This window comes from Triturus cristatus, chromosome 2_1, assembly GCF_964204655.1.
Source record: "Triturus cristatus chromosome 2_1, aTriCri1.1, whole genome shotgun sequence".
In the NCBI taxonomy this organism is placed as follows: Eukaryota; Metazoa; Chordata; class Amphibia; order Caudata; family Salamandridae; genus Triturus; species Triturus cristatus.
In genome coordinates this window covers 948599466-948622478 of record NC_140581.1, presented here as the reverse complement: position 1 = coordinate 948622478, position 23013 = coordinate 948599466, and the positions used below count along the sequence as shown (strand labels likewise).

Here is a 23013-nt window from a genome sequence, read left to right as displayed (position 1 = left end):
TTTTATCCTGGGCACAAGAGTGCATGCTTGAAGATTCCACATTTATGCCTGGCACAAGCTAATGGGTAGAAATGTCCCATGGAGATTCCCCAACCAATGGGATAAAGGTTCCCAGGCCTAATCCTAGCTACTTTGAGAATTGCCAAGATGGCAGAAATCTTTGGGCATGCTAAACTTGAGCTTTGAGGGCATGGTTATGGGTGTGGGGAGTGTATAATGGTAATCATAGAGTCATCTCATAGCTAACACTAAAATCCAGTACTCCCAATAAACCAAGAGACAGACGTCTGGTAGAACAAAGCTGATTTTTCAGCAACCCAGTAGTGGCTAAACACAAATTCGTTTTGATATTATGTTTCCCTCCTTTGAAGTGTGCTGTAAATGTTATACGCAAACCAAACAGGCCTATCAAACAAGATTCAACACTGTTTTGTCAAAAAGAGACACGCTGTGATTGGGGACTGTCTGGCGGGGGGGGGGACAAAAGAAAGCCCACGCCCAATTGTCAGCTAATGATTGCCTGTGTTAGGAGAAGCCTCTTCTCATTTCATCAACCACAGAAGGACAAAATGCTGAGTAGACCCACAGGGATTCGAACCTGCGACCATGAAGTTGAACACATGCCCCCTCAGTGGATGCATTAGTCAACTAAGCCACCAGACCTGTACTCATAGTTCCATGTACTAGGGACATATTAGTAAATGAATTGTGGCAATCATGAGAAATCTAATTTCCTGTGCTGAAAGGAGGAGTACAAGCACTTTACTTTTGGTAAGCAGAGGTAAAGTGCACAGAACTCTATAGCCTGCAAAAATATGGTTCACCAACAAGGCAACTAGTCCAAGGTGACCCTGCAGAAAGTGCAAATTTCCAACACAACAACAAACAACAACAAACAAATCAAGACCTTCAATTAGTACTCCACTATTAAACTGCTAATGTTATGTATGGCTTCCACAGAGGAAGCAATTATCAATAACATGGGGTTCAAAAAATGGTCATTCGCTGTTTTGATGTCTCAGCAGTGAAAAATAAGTTTCATGATTTCCACTGCTTTGATGTGAGACCAGTGAAAAACCAGACCATAAAATGTGCTGTGTTAGATGGTGCTCTGCCGGCCTCCATGGGTCTTCAGTGAGGCGAATTGAGGTTGCCAGCCTGCCAGTTTACTTTACTGTTCTGGTCTCACTCGGGTCTTTGCAGATCCAATGCAGCTGAGGAAGAATGGGAGGACTAACAACTGACATCATCCCTATCAGCTGTGTGTCTGCACAGAAATAGAATGCCAGATTGCCATGATGCAGTTCCCAAATAGCCAATCTCAATACAGTAACACCTTCTAGAGCAGGGCTTTGAGCGGGGAGAGGCAGGCAACATGCAAATGGGAGAAAGCCTGGTATTACATATTTGAAATATTAGGTGGGATGGAGTTTTGAGTTACAGCGGGTAGTGGTGGATGGCTGCATGATGGCAGGTATCATTTAGTTTTAGTTTTAGTCAATATGGCAGGAGTAGGGGAGTTATCAAGGGTGGTGTGGGAGGCAGCAGGAAGCCAGGTTTATGTTTTGTAGTTTATGGAAACAATGGTTGCTAGCAAGGTTGAACTATGAGGCTGGCTGGATGCCAAGTATATTTTGTGTCTTTGATTGGCTGAATCTAATGAGGAGGCCAATAAGGCTGTGGAAAAGGGTGTTATTTTTAAAATGCAATGCAGTGTTTTTATCAGTCATTCACCTATTCATTTGAGACATTTTTATAGTGCTCTGCTAATCCTTAACTCATTTCCCCATGTGCAGAATTTACATGAAATCAACAGAGCAGGGGAAGAGGATTTTAGGACAGTAGATAACATGGGGTGGTTGAAAATAGCTTGGAGTATTCCACCTCCAGGCTCCAAGTGACATTATACCTACCTCAAGTTGCACTCTCGTGTTCTATTTGGTGCCACTTGCAATCTCTCAGTGGGAAACAAATTAAGAGCTTCATTTTTATAATTTCATACATTAAATGGAATCCTGAACTTTTTTCTATACATCAACTAGTCATGTTCCTCTTTGAATAAAACAAGATGTGTCTTATAGAAAAAACTGACCTACCAGAGGTTTGTATGATGTAAATGATGACGAAGAAATACATTTATAGGGTCCGATCATGTTAAGGTTTGCAATCTTTTCAAGTGACCAGTATCTAAAACATGTTTCTGAACAGTGTTATACATAAGCTTTCACCATGATCACCTAAATCTCTGATCTTAAAATGCAAGAAGTCTCTAGGTATGACCCAAGAATGCCTTGCTTACGAATCCATCCATTGCAATCACTCCTCTCTGACTGAGCTCATCAGCATTTCATTAGGCCAAAGAGGTATGAGCAGTGTATACTTGCTAATCTTAGGAATAACTAAATTAAAACTCATCTCTCATAAAGGAAAACCTTCTCTGATACAGCAACTTCCTTCTAAACCCCCTCCACCCAAATCTATAAATACCACGGACTTTCCTCACTTGCAGAAAATGATTAAAACCAGGCTACTCCCCTGAGGCCTGCTTTAAAAGCAACCCACAATTAATGCCAGTCTCTCCACAGATACTAAAACTTGGTTAAAATGACAAAATCACAGCTGTCCCTGCCTCAACACCATATCTAACCAATCTCAACTTGCCCAATTTGAGCTGTTATGTCTCCTTGGCCCATACCTGCTCCACTGCTTTCGTATTATTTGTTACCTTTTGTATATTTCAGGTTCTTAAAATGCACTAATCTCTCGGGTTAAAGAGTGTGACTAAATAATATCTTTCCAAAATCATTTTCCTATGCATATTTTCCCAGATTCATCCTGGGGAAATGTTTGAAGAAAAAATCAATGGTTTGATTTTTGCACATTACTCGTGACCCAAATTTAGCTGGTAACTTCCCATACTGGCTAAATCATATTTGAATTGTTTTATGGCATTGTTCATAGCTAGATTTCACAACATTATGTGTACAGGGTATGCTTCCCTATAATTTTATTGGGTGCGTGCCTAGCGGCAACATGACTGCATCTGCCCAACAAGGTTCCTCCCCTCTTCATTAAGTTCTATGTTTTTCTTCATCATCAGATGTCATGTCGTAATGCGGTATTTTCTTATCCAATTGCCAATTCTAAATTATGGAAACTACCTACTGTGTTGTATCACCTCAGCTTATCTCTCACCAGGTGCTTTCTACAAAGTACATTTTCACAATTTGTAGTCCTTTACCACGGGGTTACCGTGTGAAGGCTGCTACAGTGACAGGATCAAAAATGACATGACAGAGGTATTTTTAGCAATAGGACTAAAAGTCTTTATTTTCTGTGGGCCCAGTGGCATTCACAGTGACATATGAAGGTAGGAATAATAGATAAACTTTGAAATAGGGCCAGACCTTTATCCTGCTACATCCACTATCTAAGCCACTGCATCACATGCACTAGTTTCAGGAAGGATTTGGGTAGCAATTTTGAGCTGACCAAAGAGAATGTCACAGTAAAATTTGGAGTTGGGTATGCATTGAAAGCAACTCCAAACTGGTGTTTACCCTCAGGACTGACTAAGTTTGGCTTGCCTTTCTTGTCCAGATGATTGCTAACCCCTGTCCATATCATTGCTGACACCCAGGACACACAGTTTGTATAGAAGCATTTGGTCTGCGAACCTTTGTACACATAATTTGATACAGAGATTCAGAATTATATTAATCAAGGATGGGGACGAGGGGTTGATGGATGTAGATATGCCTTTCTATAGGATGGTGTCAGGTGTAGAGATGCATACTATTTAAGTGAATGCCATTAACACAACTTTAGAATATGTTCTTCTCATACAGAAAAGATCATTACGAATGCCATATCGTTTCAGGTATGAACTTTATGCGGTAGTACCTTCCATCTTTAGATTTTAACGGATTTAGCATCCTCCTATTGACTCACTATTCAAACTGATCAGATTATTACTGCATCACTACACTTGCAACAGCTTAGTTTGGCCACAGTTAGGAACTGACAGATGTTCAGTAGTGTACTTAATTAACGGTAAATGCAGTGATATAGTCTGTGCCAGAAACAATGCTAGACTTGATCCTGAAGTAGACTTCCCACCGGATTTAGAGATCTCCTCCTACCTGTGGGGATCTCCATAGCTTCCACTCAGGCTCTGGTGTGGCTGCTCAATTGAAAGCCCTGGTACTTTGCTGAGCAGACTCCATGTATGATATGGCCAATAGGCAGTGATTTTAGTTTTTGATACGTTCCCAAAATGATAGTTTGTTATTTAAGAACAACAAAATCAATTTCCCTGATGCTCTATGAGAGGGGGTGGTAAATTCTAATGTTTCTTGTTTGCAGCTAGCAGGCTTTCATTGCCAAACCTGGCAATCCTGAATTCGGGAATACTGCCTAAATAGGGTGAGACCTCTGACATGTATTGACTGATGGTCTTACAACGACCACGATTTCCGACGATTGAGCCAGTTGAAGCTCTGTCAGTGGAAAACTGGCAAATTGTCAGTTTTGGGGGGAAGGCTCTATATCTACCACACTCCAAAAGACCCATTTTTCTTTATCTCTGTTTTCCCCTTTAAGATTGTGCGTACAAGGTTAAAATGTCAAGATAACCCTGTATTGTGATAGCGATTCAATTAGTAGCTCATTTCCTTGCTGATATTGTTGTCTGTTGGCTGTTATCTAATTAGAACTTGGGTCTGATAGTGTATAGAAAAACAGACCACGAGTCAAACCTCTAAACAATTGTTATCTCATCTGATGTTGGGAAAAGTTCCTCCTGTATGTGAAAATACCTCAAATATTAAAGCCATACATCTCTCTATTGGCCAGTGTAAATGTCGGGGATGTTTTCCAGTCTCCTCAAAAAGTATTGCTATTAATGTTGGTTCACTTTCCCTTCATATTTTGTACACACTATGTACTGCTGACCCTCTCTTCTGAACCCTTTCCTTCACTTTAGTACACTATTTTTTAATCCCACACTTTTAATGAACTGGTGTGCATTGTCTTGTCCCACTGATCTTCCCTTTCCCCAGTTATCTCAGGTCCTTCTGGTGATATTCCTCCTCTTGAGTGCTCCAGCCAAGTACGTAGAAGACACACTTAAAATACGTTGGCTTGAGTGTGGGTGAAAGTGGCTAACCTAGAGTACCTTAGTGGTAGCCATTTTTATAAACAACTTTTTTTAAGAGTTCAAGAAATCCATGATGGGCTTAGTAGACTGCAGATGAAGGGGCAGATAAAATGTGCCTCATGTTATTAGAAGCGTCATTAGATGTAGTAACAAATCTGATCCCCTCTTCAGTTTTTGTTTTTCTTAGTGCCTTATCATCAAACAATATAGAGTCCCTAGTTTTCTCTTTGACTCACCTGACTGCTTTGTCTAAGACCCATTTGGGATAACCTCTCTTTCTAAATTGCAAATCATACTCTCTTGATCTTCAGTAAAAGCTTATTCTGTACCACAATTTCTGTGGGCCCTTAAGAGATCTCCATAAGATATACTCCATTTCAGGGTTTCTGGGTGATCACTACTGACATGGAGAATAGTATTACCTGCTGTTGGTTTTATGAAGAGTGGTAATTATACCCTCCCATTTCTGAATCTGAACATCCAAGAAAGGGATTTTGTCGTTACTAATATCGGATGTTCATTTTAAATTGCAAACTGTTGTTCAGACTTTGAACAATTTTCTCAGATATGTCCTGTGTTCCTTGCCAAAGAATAAACAGGTCACCTATATACCGAAGCCATAGTACCACATGATCAAACCCCTCATGTTTCTCCTCTGTAATGGACACTTGTTCTTCCTACCATTCCATCATGAGCCCGGCGTAACTTGGGGCATAACAAGCGCCCACTGCAGCCCACTGCTTTTGTCTATATAGAATGTTATTAAACATGAAGACATTGTTTTCTAAACAGTATTTTGCGATTTCCAACTGCATATTGGTATGTGATAGAAAACATATAGGTCTCTCCCGGAGAACATGTTTAATTGCTCTTAATTAGTTCTCATGTCTAATGCTAGTATATAAAGATGTTACATCAAGTGTCATTGGTAAATTATACTGCTCCTCTGTTATGTCATATATTTTAGTTGAGAAATCGTTTATTTCAGACCCCATGTGTAAGGCTGACACATGGGGTCTGATGAAGTGGTCTACAAACCTAAAAATTGTTCTCAAGAAGACACTCAATAGATGAAACAATAGGCCTACTTGGTGGATTGTTTACATCTTTGTGTATTTTAGGTTAGAGATAAAGCATTGGGATGTGTGGAAAGTCACATTTAATATGCTCTTATTCTTTTTCTTCTAATAAGCCTTGTTCTTTCCAATTCATCATGTTATCAATCCCAGGACCACCATGTAATTTGTGCAGTGTTGTAAGCAAATCAACATAACTTATTTTCACGATGTACTTCTCTGGTACTTCCATGGTCTTGTTTTCAATATCAGTTTCAGTTTCCGTAATAGTTTAAAAAGGTCTATTCTAGTTTGCACATAGTAAAATTTCATAGTGGAGCAAAAAGACAAACCAAGTTTCATAACCTCCTCCTCATCTGAAGTGGGTGTTTAGTAGATAAATTCATGATAGTTTTATTTACCCTTTCCATCATTGTTTGTGGGATTTGCCCCTCTTGTTCAATCCCACAGGGGCTGCTAGTGATGTTCCTGTTCCTTTGCTTCCACTACCTCTGCTTTCTCATCCCCTTCTTCTTGTTGGGGGAGGGGGGGTTATTGTTATACGTTCTTCGTAGTTGTCTCTCCCTTGGACATATTGCTTCCGTAATTCTGGTTCCTTTTCAACTCTGGTACTAGTCTGGTCCTGATTTATTCCTTCTTCTCAATAAAGGGAGTCATATTTCTTATTGAATTTCAAAATATGGCCCCTTTCATAATCTTCCCAGAACTGTTTCCTGCTTGCACAATTTTATTTCTTCCAATATTTCATTCATATCCCTCATGAATGTATCAATAACTTCCTTTCTATGATCTGGTCTTGTTTCTAGCCAATCCATGATGTTTTCAGTTTCCTTTATCACGATCAGAACGTCCACTCTTGTAACATTTTAGGATCTTGGGTTAGTTAATTTTCACAATTTTCTTAATTGGTCCAACAGTGTAACATCCTTAGTTTCATCCTCATTGTTATTACTGTTTGCAGTGGACCTTTGTGATTGTCCAGACAAAAAGTGCTTTTCCTTCCTGTATCCTCCGATTCTCCCAGCCAGTGGCCATATTGAGTCAAATGGTATGGTTTGGGTCGTATCCCATTATCATGGAGAAATGCAGTGGTAGTCACGATTTTTAAAAAAGGTAACAGGAATGACCCCACATGTTACAGGCTGATCTCTTTAATTGATGCTACGTGCAAGGTTATGGGGAGGGTAATCCTTGCACGTTTGGAAGCAATGACCAATGCCTCTGGACTCATTTCTAATACTCAATACGGCTTCAGGAAGGGGATGGGAACCAATGAACAATGCCTCAACTTGTCCATGATTATGGGCAAGTACATGAAGGCCAGGGGGGGGTCGATCCACCTGGCCTTCATGGACTTGTCCTGTGCCTTGGATACAGTGAGCCTTGGGAAGTTGTGGACACTGATGGAAAATATGGGTTTCGAAGAACCCCTTATTACCCTGTTGTGTAGGCTACACGCATCTACCACCGTAGCTATCCGTTTTGGTCCTGCGGGAGAAATGACTAGGCCCATTGCTTCTACTGAGGGGGTACGCCAGGGTTGCATTTTGGCCCCTTTTTTATTCTTAATATACACAAATGGACTGGAACAATTCTTGTTAAAACAGAAATTGAACTTCCCAATCATAGAAGGCAAACAGGTCCCATTACTGTCTTATGCAGACGGCACAGTCTTGATGACCTTAACAGCCAATAGCCTCCAAAAATGTCTGAATGCGTTTACTGAATATATGTTGGCATTGGACCTAAAGGTAAATTTCAGCAAATCATTTATTATGGTATGCGGCCCCAACCAAACAAAAACAATGACATTTGTAGTAAGGGAAAAAGTTATTGAAAAAGTGTCAAAATTTACCTACTTGGGGAATGTTTTAATAATAAATTAAACTGGGAACACCTAATTGTGGCTAGGACTCAACAAACTAGCAGAACAATAGAGGGGCTTTTTCGCTTTGCTTGTATGCTTGGACATAAGCCGGTAGCTGAAATGATAACTTTATATAAACTAAAATGTCTATCGGTAACCACCTTTGGTGCAGCAGTATGGGGTTACCACAAAAGTTCCCAGATTCAGATTTTAGAGAATACATTTTTAAAAAGATTATTGATGATTCCCCGCAGTTCTCCAACACGTTTTTGCCACTCTGAAGTAGGTTTGGATTATGTGAAAGATAGGATAAATATTGCCCTATCGATTTTATGGGGTAAAATCTGGACGTCGGAGGACCTATTATTCTCAAGGAGTATCCTTAGAGACTCTATGAATCTTGATAACACAGTGTCACTCCCCTGGCTTCGTTATGTTAAGGATACTTTTTATAAAATAGGCTTGGAAAATTATTATGATAATCCCGATGGTATCCAATCAAACATGAAACAGGTTATAAAAAAAGCATTCCGAACTGAACTGTTTATGTCTAACCAGGATAATGGAACACCAGATTGTGACTCTCAGAGCCAACAGGAATTTTACTTGTCTTTTACCATGCATGTTCACAAGCGTTTCCTTATGACTAGACTTCATCTTTGCATATTGCACTTTCTTGTGGCTTTTCCTAAACAGGCGGGTTGGTGTAAGAGCCTAACCCCCTGTCCTTGCAATAATTTAGCCCATCAGAGTACAATGCACTTTATGTTGTTTTGCACACTTTATAAAGACCCAAGGGCACGTTTTATCAAGCCTGTTTTAAAGGAAATTCGTCCCTGCTCTTACCAGGAGGGTTTTAATTATTTGCGGTCACTAGCTACTGCTGTTATTTGCAGCGCTGTGCTTAACTTCATCAGAATTGCTTTTTTAATCAGGAAACACTATGAATCCTAAAATGAATTTAAGTTTTTAGAGATTTTAGGGGTTTTTAATATTTTGTATTTTGTATAAATGTGTTGCAGAATGGTAGGAGCTTCTTTTCCCTTTGCACAAAATTTCCCTAAGCATTTTTCATCTAATTACTTAATGTATGTATGTAAACTTTTATGATTCGATTGACTCTAATAAAGTTATTTGAACTGAACAGAGTCAAAGGCAAGGAAAATGGGGGTTGAGGAGGGATGTTGCCCCATAAACACAGCTAACCACCCAAAGTAATGGGTTCCTCCAATCCCCAATACTACATATGTAGCCCAAATTGGGTTTGCATTTATTTAGTGAATTCTATTATTGTGAGCACACTGTATTCCCATTTATGCTCAAAAAAAGAATTACTAAAACGTGATGGTCTGACGTCCAATGCTTCCTTTGACCCAGAGAGTCTTTCCCTTCTATGTGGTTTCTGCTCTTCACAGCTTTTTTTTCATTGATTGGTGCTGCAATCTCAATGCATAGATTTAATTCGCCTTGAAACGGATCTGCCCGACTGTGTTCAAGTATGTCATAAGTCTCCTTTTCCCTGCTCCGTGATTATCATACTTGAATATATATTCAAGTGCCATTCACATTTTGCTTCCGCCTACCATACCCTACAGCACGCAGTAGTGGGTCAGGCCTTCTTCAACCACTGATTCCCTTCACTGTGAATGCCGCCATTTTGACCTTGCCCAGGCTAGTAGGCCAAATTCTGATTTCAATTCATGTAACAGTTCATTTTTTATTTCTTTTATTTGCAAACACGAACACAAATTTTAGACGGTGGCATTTTTACTTTATATCACTTTCACACTTTAAATGTCTATTGCATAGGTTTGCAAAAAACAAGTGAATAAAAAAAATAGCATTGTTCTCAAATTCAGACCTATCGGTTTTGCCAGTGCTTGTTATTTACGGCTGCAGGGGGAGTCCCTTTTGTTGTACACACATTGTTTTAGTGCAATGCCGATTTACAATAAATAATGCATTACCTTCGCACAGAATTCTGGCTGAATGAGGTGTCAAGTCTCAAAAGTTGGTGGACTTCAGCAGGGTAAACTCTGCACCCATTTTGATGGCATTTTATTAATTTTCTGTTCCGCTGAACATCTCCGCAGTTTGCAGTGATCTTTGGAAGACGCAAATGCAGGGAAATCTTTCCGAACTCATTTATCATGCTAATAAGCACAGCAACAAAGGATGATGGGGCGTGCTGGCAGCCTGCGTGCTCAGATTAGCAATGGCCTTTACCGCAGGACTGGGCAGATGCGTAACAGGGAAATACCTTTCTGCAAAGTTCATTGAATCTCTGGAGATAGAATTATTGTTCATTATGAAGAACTGACAGAAGCGCGGTACTTCTGCAAGCCTTTTCTAATCCCGCGGCCTATTGTTCGATGAAAAAGCTAATAAATGTTACAGGTATTGTGAATTGGCCGTCCATTTTCTTTTCTGTTGCACGCTTGAGTGTTAACTCTTCATTTTGCTGTTTAGCACATCGCTAACAATGTTTGGTGTCCCCTGGCGGATTCCTTTTTCAGTAATAATAGATGCTTTTATCAGTGTAAGCAAACTTCACAACAGCAGACGGGCACTTAATAACTGGCATTCTGTGGCTCTACAGAGATTACTTTCGATAATAACAAGAAGGGCATTATCAACAAATTATTTTAATGATTTTTAAGCAATGCCGTTTCACGCCCAGTAGTATGAGTATTTTCTGTAGGCTTGTAGTTCCTTTCCATCCGCAGTCTTTTTTTGAATATAGGTTTGTGGTAGACGCTGTACACATTATAAGTGCTCTCATGCACACTATAGTATTTCCAGCAAGGTTTGATGGGCTGGAAGGAAACGGAAGTGGGGAGGGGCTGAGAGCAGGGTCGAACTGGCCTATAGGACAATCCGGCAGTGCCCGGAGCGCTGGTCTGACAGGTCAATGTGTGGACTGGTTTTTGATCAGTTTGTGGAGTTGTTTTATGGACAGTTGGGCTTGATTTTACAATTGATTTACATGATAGAACCACAAGCATTGCCTGAAGCAAACAAAAATGCATACAGTCTCCCATACCTTGTAGAACACCTATACAGCGTGTCATTACAAGATAAAAACTGGCCTGATTTACATATATGGGCCACTTTTTGAGCTATCTGGTTTGCTGATGGGGGTTACTTTTATTTTGGTGCTGGGACTATTTTTTTGTCCCAGTCCGACCTTGGATGAGAGGGGACTAATGCCAATAAAATTCAACCACTTCACACAATAACTGACCACGATACCAGAGCACCAACATCAACAATGAAACAACACCAAGGATGGGATTGAAGAAGCTGTCAACATATCACAATGAGTGGGCTTTCCATGGAAGCAATCCAGAAGCTGTACTGCTCTTGGACTGTCCTTTTTGGTTGTTGGGCTCTGTTAATTTGCCAACCAGTGCACCTTGCTGCCAGTTCAGGTCCCATACATTCACATTGGAAAGGGCAAGTGGCATTTTCTGGTAGGTCATTTTCTGCATGCAATCTAACTAAAATTATGATCCTTCCTAAGGAAACACAAATATTTAAACAAATAGTCATATTTTTGTAAATCTATCAAGCATGCATGTTTTAATATTTCAATATGTGAACTGTCACAATGAAAGAAATATATAGATTAAAAGTCATACCAGTGGTTCAACCACATTGCAAATATTTGTATGTAGTGTATGCAACCGCGGTCGATAGTAGGAGTAGCTGCCGGGCGGTGACGTGGGGAGGGGGAGGGGCAGGGTGGGGGGTAGTAAACTATGGATTACGGAGGTTTACAGGTAAGTTAACATATAAATTAATAAAACAAATTTCGTTGCGTGCACTGCATCGCGCAGTGCACGCAACGAAATTCGTTTTATTAATTTATATGTTAACTTACCTGTAAACCTCCGTAATCCATAGTTTACTACTCCCCACCCTGCCCCTCCCCCTCCCCACGTCACCGCCCTGCAGTTACTCCTACTACCGACCGCGGCTGAGTGTATGGCGCTGTTTTACTTTACAGAGCAGTCAAGAGTCTAATTATTTACCAGAGAGGTCCCTGAGTAGAAAATAGGAATGGCGAGGTAGTTGCAACATCACAGAAAGAACAAAGCCTATGCAAGGATTTGAACACCAATGGGCATCAAGGTAGATTGTGACTAAGGTAGTTATCCTATCAATGAAGAGATTGCAGAAGGTGGGAAAACTCATATTGCAGCAACGAAAGAATACATTGTAGCAAGTAGTATACTCTGGATGAAAAGGATACTCTTGAATGCAGCAGTAGCTCTGTGTGTGGTAAAGAAGATAGTATAAATCTAGTCATATGTTGTCTTGGTCTCCATACTGAATAGGCTCTCAACGCACCATGTCAAAGGGAAACTCGCATGTATTTTTTAAAGTAATAAATTGAACCTGTCAAACCAGAAAGTCATCTGAATGGGTTTGCTGAATGGAGTCCAGACTAGTGGCATCATGAGAAGAAGCTGGCTGTTATTTTCCACATGTTGGCGTTTGAGTCCATGCTTTGCAACACCTGACGTTTACCCATCCTATCCATTAGAACTACTGATCTTTTTGTTTGCTGTACTAGTGTTTGCAGCTATTTAACTCAATATTTGCAAATCACTTTTCCAATTGAAGCGACTGCATAGGTGACCTGATGATTTTCAACAGAATGACTGAACACTTAAATTACAGACAATATTTAGCCATACGTCTAGACCCGGTTAAAAATATCTAGCTAAATGTGTATACTCAAAAAGCAGCTAGACGAAAATGGTGAAAAAGGCAAACATTTGTAACATGTCACATGTTTAATTTTTTTCAGTTCCAAGTCAGCCCCTTAACTTTAAAGCAGAACCTGAATCTGAAACAAGCATATTACTGTCTTGGACACCCCCACGGACTGAATCTATCATAAGCTATGAACTGGTTTACAAAGATGGAGACAATGTAGAGAAGGTAAGAAAGGATACTCTTTGGTGGATTTTTTATTACGCTGCATTGCAGTGCTTTATCAGAATCAGTAATAGTGTTTTTCTACAAAGGAAGCCCTGTGATATTACAATGGATGTGACACCACTGTGTACTGTATCCCAGTTTCCTCTTCTCTCGAGAGGATAATGGATAATGCTAAACAATCTGGACTATTTTCCTTTTAAAATAAGACTTGGTAAGGTGTGTGTAGTATCCTCAGGTCATGTTATTATGTTCCCTTCATTCTGTACCTAGCTGCTCAGCCAGTGTCAGTGTTCCGCGTAGAATGTTAGTGTGGGTGGAATGCTTGGATACTGTGTGGGACTGAGACAGTTGGGAAGATGGGCTGAGCAGCTAGGAGGCTGTTCCTGGTGGGGCTAATGCTGGGGCCTATGTTGGGGCCTATTGTGGAGCCTGTTCTGGATTTACTACTTCTACACCTAAGATCTCAATAAACATCATCTACTCCTACCTGGCCACGTCTACAGCGTCTACTTGTACATCCTGCACACGTGGGGCCAGCCCACTACATTTATGGCGACGATCTGCAGCTTAGCTGTTGTTGTTTTTGAAGAATTTTTCACAACATCCTGTTATATTTCGATGGCAAAGGTAATGTGACGTTACTTCCTTTGATGTTATCGGTGGGATGTATACAGGGTAAAGGGGATGGCAATTTCAGTTCCTTTACTCCTATCATTCTGTGAGATGACAACATCTGTTATTGACATCATTTTCTTTCTCCACTTCTCATCAGCACTTATGTAATTTTATTTACCATTATTGTAGTTTATCAATGCTTATACCATATTTTAGTATGTATTTGCCGGTTTCTTTAAAAGTTTTGCATGTATATTCTCTCTGTTGCCTTGACTCATCCTTTCTGTTGGTGGCTCAACTCTCAGCCACCAAGCAGACAATGCACCAACATGGGTCATTTTGGGAGTTTCTCAAGCTAAAGTCAATTTTCGATAAATGCACAACCCATGTTGAGACAGTGTTGGTAGCTTTACACTCTGACATTATTATACAAGTACATATTTTACAAGTAATATTATGAGTCATTTTAAAATAAATTTCATAATAACTGATAAAAACATAATATGGATCCTAATTTCCAATTGTAATGCCGTAACACAATCTTTCAATCAATAAATCACTCTTATTTTAAATGTAAATTAACTGTGCTTTTATTGGCTTGATTAAAAATATTATGAGATCTGACATTCCTTCTCCTGTCAGAAAACAGTAAACAACTGTTCCAGCCTTCTGGATGTAGGTAGCGAATGCCTTTATGGATTCCAAACCAGACTGGAGAAGCTACTAAATCAACTAACAGGGACAAATATTATCATGTACATATACTTAGTACTGGAGTTAAGTTCATATCAGCAAACATTTGTAAAATCATGAATTGTGAAGCAATTGAGTCCTTCCAATACAGTTAATATTATATATCACATGGATACACATGGACCGGCTCATGTCGGTTTGGATAACTAAAAGAACAGAAGAAGTCTAGACTCTTCAGAAAACTTTCTTCAGTCTCACGTCTAGTCTCTGGAATTATCTTCTATTGGAAATGTGCTTAGCCCAGAGCCTGTTGTCTTCCCAAAAGACCCTCAAGATCTCTCCCATCTCACGCTTTCTCTTATCCAGCTGAGCTCACTTTTATCACTTCTAAAAGACATGTATGCTGTGCTAGTGCTATTATACTATTGTTCCTGTGTTCTACAGTTCTACAGTACACAAGGGTTTTACATTATACTGATGGACCATAGCGGTCTTTAGTTACCCAAAACTATCCAACTAACAGAGAGGATGACCACTATTTTCAGTGGTGGATTTACAAGAGAGAATATAGTCTGTGAGGTCTGTGTTACAAAACTATATTTTAGAAATAAGTAATGATAACCTTTCATTTTTTTGTAGAAATTAGTTTTACTGTTTACCATGCACTGAACACAGAGGTGTTACCTGCAATTTTATAGGGCAGGTGTTTCACCATAGCTTATAACTAAAAGCACAGGCATAAAACTTGGACAATCACTAATGACACAACAAAAAAAGGAGAGAGGGGGACAAGGAGCTAAATGAAGGTCCAGTGACTTGTGCTCCTGAAGATTAGACTAATATCCCACGAGAGTCACTGTTCCTATGAGAGAGAAGTAGAGAATGAGACTACAGTCGTTCTAATAATGATAGCTGGGGACAGTGTGTCCTGATCTTTGTGCCCTCACACACCCCGAAGGATGTCATGCTTCATCATTGGGTGGGGCTCCTTGTCGGGTCGGCGCTGCAATTCCCTACGGGTCCCCCAAAGGGTCACTTTTTTGGAGATCTTTTTAAGATAAAGCCATAAGGGTGCGTGAGGGTGTGAGTGGCAGTGGTGTTCTAACGTGAGGTTAAAAGATGACTGGAGTGGTAACTAGTAAGTTTCTTGAGAGAAAAGCCCATCTGTCATCAGTAAAGAAACAAAAGGTTGTGCTGCTTGAGGAAAGTAATGGCCCTCGGTAGCTAAACATATGGCATACCCCTAATGGGCATGTTTAGAGGTCGACATGTTTCGTGCAATGATTGGTCTCAGGAGGAGATCCCACGCACTTCTTCTGGACCAGAGAGTGTTCAGTGAGTGATAGGAAAGTATAGGGGCCTGTAATAATTAATCTAGTGCCACTTGAATGAGGTTTATAGTTTATAACTAAAATTACAGGTATAAAACTTGGCTAATCACTAATGACCTCATCAAGCCCATTCAGTCATTTACCAAGTAAACCAACCACAATTGATTGGGTTTCGTCTAATTGGCATAAAATCGTAGGTAAAATATTTATTAATTAGGATCTTTCTTCCACAGCACTTGTATAAACAGATTTTTTATAGTCCTAAGAGGCAAAAGAAACACATTAATTCTCTCTGAGACCTGTTTTAGGTTACTTATAGGCCAGAATAACGCTGATTATAAAGGAGGTCTTGATATAGACAGTTGCACTCTAGAACTCTAAACTGATTTTTTGCCTTTCCACGCAAGTACACATTGTCTCACCCTATTGGTGTATGTGAACCTAATCTAAGGCAGTGGCACATTAACTAGTGAGGTGGAAACTAGTGCATATGAGCAAGTGTGTGTAGATTTCCTCTAAGTCCATCTTAATTCCATCGAAAGGTTTGGTTAAGCTAACAATTCCTAACTGCAAAGTTCAAGCTTATGGTATTGACTGTAGACCAATGTCTATGAGCAAATATTGCATTGGAAAGAGACAGACAGTCCTATACATTTTAAATTAGATAATTAGTTATGAGGATTCAGTAATAGGGAGAGATGCTGCATCCATAATTATCATATCCTTTAAATCAACTGGAAGCAATATGTTTGTTTTTTACAAGATGCTGATGTCATTGCTAATGCTTCTGGGGAGGAACAAGGCTACATTTAGTTCAAGAGAGGGGCATCCAAGGAGTAAGCCAGCAGGCAATTAATTATGAAATGAAATTCTGGAAACAATCTATGAACCAATGGGAAAAAAATGAAATTATGTCTGAGCCAAACACTTCTGATAGATGAAATCTTTGATACTGGGAATAATTCAGCATCATTTTTAGAGGGAAATGTAGGGTACAATGACAAATGTATAACAGATTTATCCAAGAACAATGTATGCTTCAACCCTAATTTTATCTGTATTTTTACATAGAGCCACACCTTTGTATTATTGTTATTCCAAAGTCGAACATTATTTTATATTGGACTTAAAATGCCTACAGGAGGTGGCTTGAATTGATGTGACATAGAAAGGATTTCAAACTCTTAGAATCAATGCATGTTTGGATTTAGAACTCTTTTTCTAATGAAGTAATACAAACAAATATTAACTACAGCAACAGATTTAAATTGTGTGTTCAATTGTGGTCTGACAAGAACTTAAAAGGTTGTAAAATGAGGAGAGTGTTACTTTAGAAGAAAACCGTAATCGTAGAGATGTAATATATTGAATGTTAATCGTGAACAAGACACATGAACAAGAACACATGTATAACAAGCTTCTCTCTCTCCATGGATTGTGTGCATGGAAATGTATATGCTGAGAGCCCTTGAAGTCAGATTAATAAGTTGTCAGAAAATATCAGACTTGCTGCTGGTCTGTCAGTTTACTAGAAAAGAGCGTTTGCCCAAATGGTACAATAACCAAAATACCTTGATACTATCTCCAAAAGCAGACTTGCTCTCGGCTTCATGTTCTATTAACAACAATACCAAATTTCTTTTGCAGCGCATCACCATTGAGCCAACAACAACATACCGCCTGCAAGAACTAAAGCCAAACAGCCTCTATTATTTCACCCTCGCTGCCCGCTCTACATTAGGTTTTGGTGCTTCCACCGCAGAAATCTCAGCCCGAACGATGCAGTCAAGTAGGTCTTCCTCCTTCTTAATTTTTTTCTGGTTCTTGTGTTTTTGCAAGAAGACTATTTGAAGGATATCTCACTTAGGGCCTCATGTAGGTAGCCAAATACCGGTCGGTAACGGCCGATTTTCGGTAATTATACCGTTACCGACCGGTATTTTGGCCATTGGTATGTAGGGGGACATATTTTGCTTTCGGAATTTACCGAATCGGTAAAATTACCGATTCGGTAATAATACCGAATCGGTAATGTTACCGAATCGGTAACTTTTCCGAATCGGTAATTTTACCGATTCGGTAAATTCCGAAAGCAAAATCGAGATGTAGGGGGAGTGTGTGTGTGTGTTTATGAGTCGGTATTTACCACCAACTTATAGTTGGTGGTAAATAATGAATGTATGTGTAAATGCATTTTTACGCGCGTAGCAGTGTGCAATGTGGCATACATACATGCCCTTAGGGCATGTATGTGTGCCACATGTGCACACATGGCCGAATCAGGGGTGCAACAGGGTGTCAATGTGACACCCTGCCACCCTTGTATGTGTTCCCCCCATTACCGAATCGGTATTTACCGATTCGGTAATGAGGCATACCTTCCCATCAATGGGAAGGTATGCCTCATTACCGAATCGGTAAATACCGATTCGGTAATTACCGACTAGTAACGAATCGGTAAAAATAACCGACTCATTACCTACATACGAGTTACCACTTCTTAAATACCGAGTCGGTACGGCTCGGTATTTAAGAAGTGGTAACTGGTACGCTACCTACATGAGGCCCTTAGCCAGCAAAGAGTAAGCATTGCTAAGAGAATAGCACTTTAACCAACACAAAGAGGCAAAGGAATTCTGACATCTAAACATGCAGAGTATGTTTGAAAAGAAAGAAAGAAACTTAGCAGGTGCTTGCTTTGATGAGAATGTTCATGAAGGTTAGAATGACTGTCTAGACATAAGAAGGACCATACTTATTTTAAAGCACTCCACCATGAACTATAACATATGTGCTTTGTTTAAAAAAAAAAAAAACACATAAATAAAAATGAAGCTTGCTAAGTGTATTTAAACTACGTTATAATTTCCATCCTTTAGTTCTGTTTCTCTTACCTAAGAGACTGGAAGATTTAAAGAATTGATTCAAGCTTAAACTCAAATTGGTGAAGTTGTTGGTGTTGCTTCCACTCTACCTTTTGACTAGAAAATATTAAAGCATGGATTAATATATATATATGCATTTTAGGATAGTACACATTTGTTCTAGTACCTAGAAAACAGACAATACCAACATTTTGAGGTTTAACAGACAACCCTTAAATTTAAGTTAGATCTCAATGAGTTTGTTTTCTCAATACACTCAGGTATACTGAGTCCACTCTTCTACAGATCATGTGCCTTTTCTAAATGAAATAATCCATTAAGCAAACAAATATGAATGTTTATAAAAAGATACATTCAGATATTTCTAAATTTATGCCATTCAGATTGAAGAAAGCACATCCTTTCTTGGCTTCTGCCAATGCCTCAGTTCTACTACTGTCCTTCTACATGACTTAATATTTTTGAAACGAGACACACAATAATATAGCTCAGTATGGTAATCAATTCTACCATAGAGGCAATCTGTATTCAAGTCCTGTGTCTCTCGGAAAAGGAGAATGTGAATCTTTCTTCAAAATCTTCATTGCTAGACTGTTACTTAACCTAGGAACATTAATACCATGTTCTGCTTCTGTATGGTGATGTTAGCTCCAGGCTTCATGACAATTCCCTTTTATGGACGGATATAACATCTTGCCATTCAATTTATAATGTCCCTGAATGCTTTTAAATGACATCATTAATTTCTTAACAAAATGTTTCTCTGGTTTGGCCTACCAGATATCCTTCTATGATAGAATCATGCTAATTCAATTATAGAATACTAGAAAGAGAACCATGTAGAAATGAAATAGACATTTTCTATTGGTTTGCATCAACCAGTTGGAGTAGGTGTTAACAAGTGTAGATGAATTTTAAAAGGAAATTAAAATAATTGAAAAAAAACTATATAGGGCATGATTGCCCACATGTCAGACACACATAGATTTGGTGATAGTTTTAATCTCAACCTTAACATTTCTCCAAATATGGGTCACATTATAGAGAAACACCGGTCTTCAGCTTCAAAAACAAATCCCCAGCTAGATGATGTTTACATTCTAGGATTTTTGTAAAGAATCTAGAAAGGTCATATATTTTAGGGTTTACCACAAGAAATCTGATGATGACCTCTCACGCTATGGACATTTTGGGTCTAAATGGCTTTTTGTCACACAAATAGAACCTTACCAAAAGGCAATGTAGATTATTTAGTTTTTATTCCTAGAAATAGGATGTTAAGTAGAAAAGAAACCACTTCAAAAATCTTATTTCATTTTAAATTTTTCTTGTCGATTTATTTTGAGTCATCTTGAACAATACAGGATTGTGTCAAGGCCAAGATTGTGAAATGTGAGTCTGTATTCAAAAGTCTACTACGAGTCGGCAAGACAATAGCAAGAGTTTCTTCAGCAAGCACTTCTCAGGCCATTTTAAAGTATACTTCGGTAACTGCATTCCTTAGGCGGAATTTTCACTGGCTAATTGAGAGTAAAGCAGATGCTGACTGCCAATATAAAAGCCAGGTTATATGATGGTTTCATATATATACAGGATTGCTTCTCAATAGCATTGCATACAGTCTATAGATAATGAATGCAAAACAAGTGTGAAATCTAACACAACCAGACGGAACAGTTGACCATAACTGTTTGGAAAATAACCACTGCACAGGGAAATAAACCAAAGAGAGTGGAAAGCAGCCACCATTCTTTTATCAATGTGTTGGTTGAGTTTGGCATTGGCCATAAAGAAGGGGGTTGTAAAGCTTGCTATGGTCCAGTTCTGTCTGATGAAATAACTGTCTGGAAGGAACTGATGCAGTATTTTTTCTAACTTGTCCACTGTGCTCCATTTTCTACTTTCTATAACAATGTTCTTTTCCACAGAAGGTTTAGTTCTTGGGGCACAAGATATCAATCTAAATAAAGAGAGAAAAGACGTGAGGAATATAAAGCCCATCCATCACACAATGGTGATTTTGCAGTCATAGACCTGAAACTTAACAGGCTCCAGCTGCCACAGTGCAGTACATTATAAGTTTAATTTACCACCACAATAGACTTTACCTTTAACAATTCCAGCTGATGATCTAGATGAAGGGTAGTTATCATCACCTTGGTATGACAGTCTTTTGTTTCTGTTGACCATCTGGAAAATGTCACACACACTATCTCAATCCTTTAAATCTTGACACCACTTAGAGCTATACTTAATGGATAGTGATCTGTTTTCTATCAAACTTTACAACAGGTGTAAGGGCAATGAATATCTTGCACATTTTTTAGACCTTTTTGCCCTGGTCCATACTCCCATTAAAAAGGCTTTCAGTGTCTATCACTCGGAAAGGGATGTTCATAAGATTACAGACCTAGCTCCACTCTGCCCACCTTGAGATCCCTACTATTGACTTGCTATTGAAGCAGCTGTATAGTAACCAACTGTTGCACTTTAAGATGACTTGCCTATATGATGCTGCATTCCTGAATGTATTGATTGACCTTGTTACCTGTTTAAGAAAAGACAATAATATGCTTTGCTTTGTTTCTTTCCTCAAGTGGTTTGGGATGTTGCCATGTGTTTTCGGATGACTATTACTATGTTGCCTCTCTGTTTACAAACATTTACATTTTGAAAATGCCTTCATTACAAGTACTACATTACTAATAAGTAGCAGCCAAAGTGGATTAACTCTAAGCATATGATAGCCACCATAAAAACACTCCTTATTATGAGTGTGTTTTCTAAAAAGTAATTATATGACAGTAATGGTGAATTTCTTAATGTTAATGGTTGTAATAATGGTGCCATGGACAAATCTAGATATTAATCAGTAGGTTTACTTGTGTGCTGGTGGGTTTATTAATTATTTGCTATCATAAGTTTGCTTAAACATTGTGCTGAGATTGCTGCTGGTGGGTATGGTAAGTACACATTACAGTCAGAGTCTACAAGCCTGTCGTTTTGTATGGTAGGTATAACTTTAAATAAGATTTTATACATTTATTTCAACTATGCTGCATGCATATGTTGGCTGCCCTCAGTGTTTGAATAAGCACTCTTATACAAACATTGTGCGGGGCTGACTTAATTTCAGTAGTCTTTCTGTATTCGGCAATAAGTGAAAAGTGAATGTCTTGTGTTCTCTGTATTCTGACAATTCTAATTTGGAGGACTGGCTGAAACTAATGCAAGTTCCCCTGGTTCAGGATTACTATAGCATCCAAAGGGCCCATGGTGTGCAAGGGCCCAGTATAATAGAGAAATTGAAAAAAATCACAGGGGACACATATGCCTTGTTTTTCCCTTATAACGAATAAAGCATTTATAGTTCTTATTACACATACAGTGTGGACAAGGATACTACAACCACTTAAAAAGCAACATCATTTTCTTCAAGAAAAAGGATCTTTGGTTAATACCTTGCAGGGACTATGAGTGCACATGTGGTGAAACTATGAAACGTTAACAGTTCCATATCTCATAATTCTCATCTATCTATTGCCACTCATTAGAAACCAGATCTCAATTATTTAGCAAGTAGCCTTTACTTGCTTGCCACATAAAATGCGTTGTGCATAGACAGCAGAAGTAAATTCAAAAGGACTTTCACTGTTGCTGCTAGAACTTGTGCTTTCTTGCACACACCATGGTCATCCTGATGGCACTTCGATGAAGCAGCAGCTCTCCAACAGTTTGTGATCTTCTAATAAACCATAAAAAAACTCATTTTGTTTGTTAAAAAAAACAGAAGTGCCTCAAATCAGCCAAATAATTTTCCCTAACTGTTCCCACGTAAGGTAAGCAGTGGATTCGAAATGGTGATTATACTTTAATAATTATTCAAGTTCTGACATATCACAATGGTCCAAAATGAGCTCCCCATAAAGAACTAAAGCCATATTTACTTTTTAACTTAATTTTAACAATTATTTCTTATTTGTAGAGAAATTATGGAAAAGTAATTAAATAGGTAAAGTCACAGCACCTTGCTTTTATTGAATAACCTTGTCACAGTAACCTTTAACAGAAATATAGTGTCTTAAATATTGTTTACAAAAATATCACCCCATTGGAGTTATTTCAGGAACAACATTTATGTTAGACAATATTTCTGTAGATGCTATTCTGACACGCAACCGACTCACTAACGTCTGAGAAATTGCACTGATTAATGAATGACAATTTAGAATAGGTAAGCTAAAGAGAGCAAACACTTTTATAGAATTTCATTTTAAATTGCAATTGTTCGTGAACATTTTCGAGACTCTTTCTGAATGATATAGTATTCATCATCATCATGAAACTTTATTGCGGCTGTTACATGCAAAAAAAACACATTAAAAATTTACAACAATTTGGGATCCATACTAGATAAAACGTAGAAAATCATAAAATA

The 23013-nt window shown here is 38.7% G+C and overlaps 1 protein-coding gene across 22 annotated transcripts in view; it reads left to right on the top strand.

Moving 5' to 3' along the window:
* PTPRD (protein tyrosine phosphatase receptor type D) overlaps window positions 1–23013 on the top strand; it is a 3784543-nt gene that overhangs the window by 3470887 nt on the left and 290643 nt on the right. For all 22 annotated transcript variants that reach the window (XM_085633482.1, XM_085633637.1, XM_085633629.1 and 19 more), the window contains 2 exons: window positions 12918–13051; window positions 17338–17479. In XM_085633482.1, coding sequence (XP_085489608.1) covers window positions 12918–13051; window positions 17338–17479 — 276 coding nt within the window. The remainder of the gene's footprint in view (window positions 1–12917; window positions 13052–17337; window positions 17480–23013) is intronic.